At 44.5% G+C, this 5,411-nt stretch overlaps 1 protein-coding gene across 1 annotated transcript; it reads left to right on the forward strand.

Annotated features, from left to right (window-relative positions):
• The first annotated feature begins 2,574 nt into the window (after window positions 1-2,574).
• LOC148843800 (1-aminocyclopropane-1-carboxylate oxidase homolog 4-like) lies at window positions 2,575-4,139 on the forward strand. Its single transcript, XM_088958977.1, has 2 exons — window positions 2,575-3,656; window positions 3,745-4,139. The coding sequence occupies exons 1-2, from the start codon at window positions 2,658-2,660 to the stop codon at window positions 3,991-3,993; spliced, it is 1,248 nt and encodes a 415-aa protein (XP_088815103.1). The 5' UTR covers window positions 2,575-2,657; the 3' UTR covers window positions 3,994-4,139.
• Window positions 4,140-5,411: the final 1,272 nt, after the last annotated feature.

Consider the following 5,411-nt stretch of genomic DNA (forward strand, 5'->3'; position numbering starts at 1 on the left):
GATATAATAAAAAATAATGTGGGACCACACACTGACAATTATCTCTACAACATGCATCAAAGTCAACGAAATAAAGGTAGCATCCTCTAAGGATGAGGTTGAAGTTCTGCTCATTTTCGGTGGATCTAATAGCATGCTTCTTAATGAAACAAAGACCACTAATTAAAGCATGTCAAGTGATGAGGGTAGATTTGGCCCTCTAAGTCACAATGTGCCATGTGGCGATCCTAGAATCGTCGCATGATTCCTCAACACCATGTAGGCAATGACTTGCCTTAGCCAAAAAGACGGTGACCTACTCAAAACCACGTCAGGATCGGGACGATTACCTTGGGACTGAGCTTGAGACCTTGGCATGAAGGGAGACCTCTCATAGTGGTAAACTTGCCTAAACCTCTGCCGACTTGACAAAGTCCCAACTGATGACCTACCTCCACTGACCTGATAGAGACCTAGCTAGCAACCTACCTCTGTCGACCTAACATAGGCCCCAGGTGGCAACCTACCTCTACCGACCTAAGGATGCAAGATCTCAGCAGGACTATGTTGGCAGAAGAGGTGACCTACCTCCACCAACAACAACAACACCTAGATCGAAGGAATCCTGTAGGGGGGTAGAATCAGAATGATCAGCCCGAACAAGTTCCAACGGTCTCGCCTAGACAGAATCCCCTAGTCTTGACTATGAGGTCACCCCCGCGAGTCGATCCCTCCATGCTCCTTGTGAGAGTTTATGGCTAAATAACTATGAATCCGCCCCTTGCAGGTCAAGCCCTCCATGGTTCCTGTAGGAGTTGATAGTCATCAGACTATGGAGCTACCCCGACAGTTCAAGCCCTCCATGGTTCCTATTGGAGTTGACGGCTAAAAGACTATGGAGCCATCCTCGTAGATCATCCCTGCCGAAGTGACGAGGTGTCTATAGGTCGAGGTGCTAATAGTGAACTGGCCTATTAAAATTTTAGTAACCTGACTAAGACCCACTTTGGTGACCTGGATGGCCCAAGTTGCCATACACGCACTTCAGTGAAAATCTACAAATGGAAAGCCAAACCATGTTTAGCATTTAGGCTACCTCAAGCCAACCTATTCGAAACACGACGACAACTAATGACTGACCTGCCCTTAGCACACCTCAACTCGCTCAAAGATGCAACATCATCCTCGTCCTTGTCCTCGTTGAAAACATCGTCATTGGCATCATTGTCGTTGCCCTCTCTGCTATCCTCCACTTCAGTTTTGGGCTCCGCACCGACCTTGTCAGCCACCTTGAGGACCAACTTAAGGGACACCTTATAAAATTCTGTTAGTGGAGTGACCTAAAGAAGCATGGCGCAGTTTGTAGACCTTCTTGAGGGTGGCCATGTCGAACTCCGCTCTTGAGCTACTTGGGTGAATGAAGGAACTCCTCGATGGATACATCCCTAGCTTGGCCGATGTCCTCAGAGTGCCCTATATGCCACTCCTCATGTTGGTGAGTTCGCTCCTACACCCGGTGGTCAAGATGGCAATGTTCTGCCTAATGCCGCATTTAGCCCTTAGACTCTTCTAACTTAGGCGAGCAAATTGGGTTGGCACAAAAAAAAAAAAAAAAAAGAGAAAAAAACCAGCTGAACTGTCACTTCGGGCTAGAGATGTGCAACAAACTACTCCCTTTTCCGAGCTGACCACAACTCAGGAGTGGAGGGCGATTGATAAGGGTAGATTTGGCCCTCTATTGGTACTGCACCATGTGGCGATCCTAGAATTTTCGCATGACACCCCAACACCACACAGACAATGACTTGCCTTAGCCAAAATGACAGAGACCTACTTAGAAACCACGTTGGATGCACCTTACACACCATGAGGGCGCTTCATTACCATCTCGCCATGGCCAACCTATAGACACCTCATTAAAATCAAGACGACCACCTTGGGACCGAGTTTGAAACCTCAGCGAGCCTAGTAGCAACCTACATGACATGGTGGTCAACCTACCTACACCTCCACCAACCTACCACCTACCTCCACCAACTTGATAGAGACCTAGTTGGCGATCTACCTCTACCAACTTGATAGAGACCTAATCGGCAACCTACCTCCACTGACCTGATACAAACCCAGGTGGCGACCTACCTCCGCTGACCTGACAACATAAGATCTCGACAAGACTAGGTCGGTAGGAGAGGCGATCTACCTCTACCGACCTAAAGAAGACTCGGGTGGCGACCTCATCACAACGGAACTAAGGACCTCGATAGGGAGGTCTTTGTCTAACACCCAAAGTTCAGGGGTGTTTGTTGCAAAAATTAAAATACAGGGGTCTTTCTCGTTGATCCTATAATACAGGGGGTCATTGTAATTTACCCGAAACAAAATTAAAGAGACCTTGATTCGATTCTAAACCGACCAAACCGAGCATGCAGATAGCAATTATCAAAGGTCGGCTTTCGCTTCTGCTGTTGGGCCGATCGGTTTCGGTGGCCTAATATTCAACCCGAGATGTTCGGTTCAGTATGTAACCGAACCGAACTTATCCCATCCGTACAGCCCTATCATAAATGATAATCCTGCTCAAGTGCAGATTCTTATCCGTTGGAACAGATAAATGTGTCGGCCTCTCGGTTCCATTTCCAGCCAGACGTTCATCAAACAGCAATGTTAAGCTCATCCACATGCTTTTGCTCAGGCCATCATCGTCCACTTCCCTGTATCTTGAGTCTCCCTTCCCTCAGTCGACTGTCATTCTTCGGCCCGTCAATTATCAATTCCATGTAAGCAAAGGTAGCAGATTCTTAAGCACTCAAGCTGGAAGAACAAGAAGAAAAATGGGTATCACCAATTCCAACAGTGAGCAAACATACGATCGAACAACGGAAGTGAAGCAATTCGACGATTCCAAGATCGGAGTTAAGGGCCTTGTTGACTCCGGCATCACCTCCATCCCTTGCTTCTTCGTTCATCCACCCGAAACCCTCCCTTCTGTCTCTCCCACCCCCAAGTCTTTTTCTGATGTAATTCCTACTGTCGATCTCTCCGGAATCACTTCCAACCGTCGAATAATCATCGTTGACCAGATCAGAGAAGCCTCCCATGAGCTGGGTTTCTTCCAGATCATCAACCACGGCATCCCCTCTGACGTCCTCAACCGCACGATCGCCGCCGTCAAGGGCTTCAACGAGCAGCCGACGGAGGTCAAGTCCCGGTACTACGGCCGAGATATGAGTCGCGGCGTAGCATTCTCTACTAACTTTGATCTATTTCAATCCAAGGCAGCGAGTTGGAGGGACACGATTCAGCTCAGGTTTGGTTCTGTCGCTTCCGACTACGACAGTATACCGGAGATTTGTCGCAAGGAGTTGATTGAGTGGGACCAGCATATCACACGGTTGGGAGAGACGCTGATGGAGATCCTGTGTGAAGGTTTGGGGTTGGACGCCGGAAAGTTGAAAGAACTGACGTGTTTGGACGAGAGGATAGCGGTGGCCCACTACTATCCTTACTGTCCCCAGCCTGATCTGACGTACGGGATTACGTCTCACACTGATCCAGGAGCACTGACGGTGCTGGTGCAGAACGAGATCGGTGGGTTGCAGGTAAAGCACGGTGAAGACTGGGTGGACGTCAAACCCATCGCTGGTGCTCTCGTTATCAACATCGGAGATCTTCTCCAGGTGCTATTTCTGTGCCATCGGATTCGGATTTGTCAATTTTATTTTCTGTTAATCCGTTTGTTTTAAAAATTAAAATGTCGTGTTTCAGATAATATCGAATGATGAGTACAGAAGCGTGGAGCATCGAGTGCTGGCGAATCCGTTCCCTGAGGCACGAGTCTCCATTGCGAGTTTCTTCAATCCAAGCAGGAGGGAAGACTTGTATGGACCATTGCCGGAGCTAGTATCGGCGAAGAAACCGGCTCTCTACCGGCAGTTCACATTCAACGAATATCTGAGAAGGTTTTTCTCAAAAGAGTTAGATGGGAAATCTTTGATAAATTACTTTAAATTTTAAATGTGTAAAGAAAGGTTTTAAAAATCAACCCGCAAATGAAACCGTTTTAGTTTTGGGGTTAGTAGTTTAATCATCCGAGTCGAACGGTTTATATGGTTTCTATTATTAGAGCAAATATTTCTTATATAAAAGTTTTATATGAGAAAGGATAAGAGACTTGGGTTGTTTGCTATGAAAGAAAAAAGGAAAGAAGAAATGAAGGAAATAAAGGAAATAAAGGAAATAGAGAAAGGAAAGGAAGGAAAGAAGGAAAGAAAGAGGAAAGAAGAAGGAAGAGGAGGATTCGACGCTCATTGACGACGATAATGGTGAGAGCGGCGACGAGGTAGTGGCAACAAAAGCAAATCCCAAATCTGAGACCTGAGAACTGAGATCGATTTCTCTCTAACCTTTGCAATCTTCTTCTTTTTCTTCTTCTTCTTTTCTCTCTCTCTCTCTCTCTCTCTCTGTTGGATCTCATATCTGAGTTCGTGTCTCAATTTCTCCCCTCTCTATTCTCTGCAACTTTCTTAAACAGCAAACCGCTGTTTGAGTCAAACGAGTTGACGGTTCAACCGCCTAGGTCAGTGGTTCTCTAACCAAGTCAACGGTTTTTTACCCAAGAACAAGTTAAGGACGAAATGGAATATGTTACTTGTATGGTTTTTGGGCTGAACGGTCTGACCGGCCAAGTCAACGATGATTCAAAAACATTGGTGTAAAGTGCATACAAATGAATTAGAGTCCAAATTTTGGTTTAATTTGTTGTAGGTTCCACTTTGTTTTGCTTGTTTGTGGTGCAAAAATTAAAGGTACAGCAAAATAAAGTAAAATCCAAAGCAAAAATAAACAAACCAAAATCTATAAAATTCTCATTTGCACTCTCATCCATTTGTATTGAACATGTTTAGCTTCTAGCCTTCTCATTTGCACTCTCATCCACTACCGATAGTGGATTTCAACTATATTTGAAATTGGTTTTGCAAAGTATTTTATAATTGTATTGTTATTTTCTTAAAAATGTTTGCAAAAGGTTTTAATCCCGGGATCCATTTGAGCAAAAGGCATAACTCTTCATTTTATAGTCAAGGAAGAGGTCCTTCCCTATGAAAAATGTTTTGAAAGTATTGAATTCAAACTGAACCCAACTTAATTGGCTTAGGGGTTTACTACCCTTGTGTAGGGAATTTGGCCTATCGTTGTCCAAACATGGGCTCAACCCATATGGACTTGTGTGAAACTTTTGTAGGTCCTACATGCGAGTGAGCATTCAGTTTATTTGATTAAAAACTAAACCAAATAAACCAAAATAAAAAAGAAAGAAAGAATGAAAACTGAATCAAACTAAATTATAGGAAAACTAAAATAACTAAAACCAAAATTTTCGATTCAGTTTTTGGTTATTCGATTAAAACTAAGTTTCAAGAATATATACACTA

Source organism: Nelumbo lutea, chromosome 8 (assembly GCF_056320005.1).
Source record: "Nelumbo lutea isolate HS-2025 chromosome 8, American lotus-T2T, whole genome shotgun sequence".
NCBI lineage: Eukaryota > Viridiplantae > Streptophyta > Magnoliopsida > Proteales > Nelumbonaceae > Nelumbo > Nelumbo lutea.

What these genes read in the sequence shown, in the direction of transcription:
- LOC148843800 (XM_088958977.1), top strand. Translation starts at nt 2,658, where the DNA reads ATGCTTTTGCTCAGGCCATCATCGTCCACTTCCCTGTATCTTGAGTCT. An exon ending in ACATCGGAGATCTTCTCCAG is followed by an intron (nt 3,657 to 3,744) that starts GTGCTATTTCTG and finishes GTCGTGTTTCAG; the next exon opens with ATAATATCGAATGATGAGTA.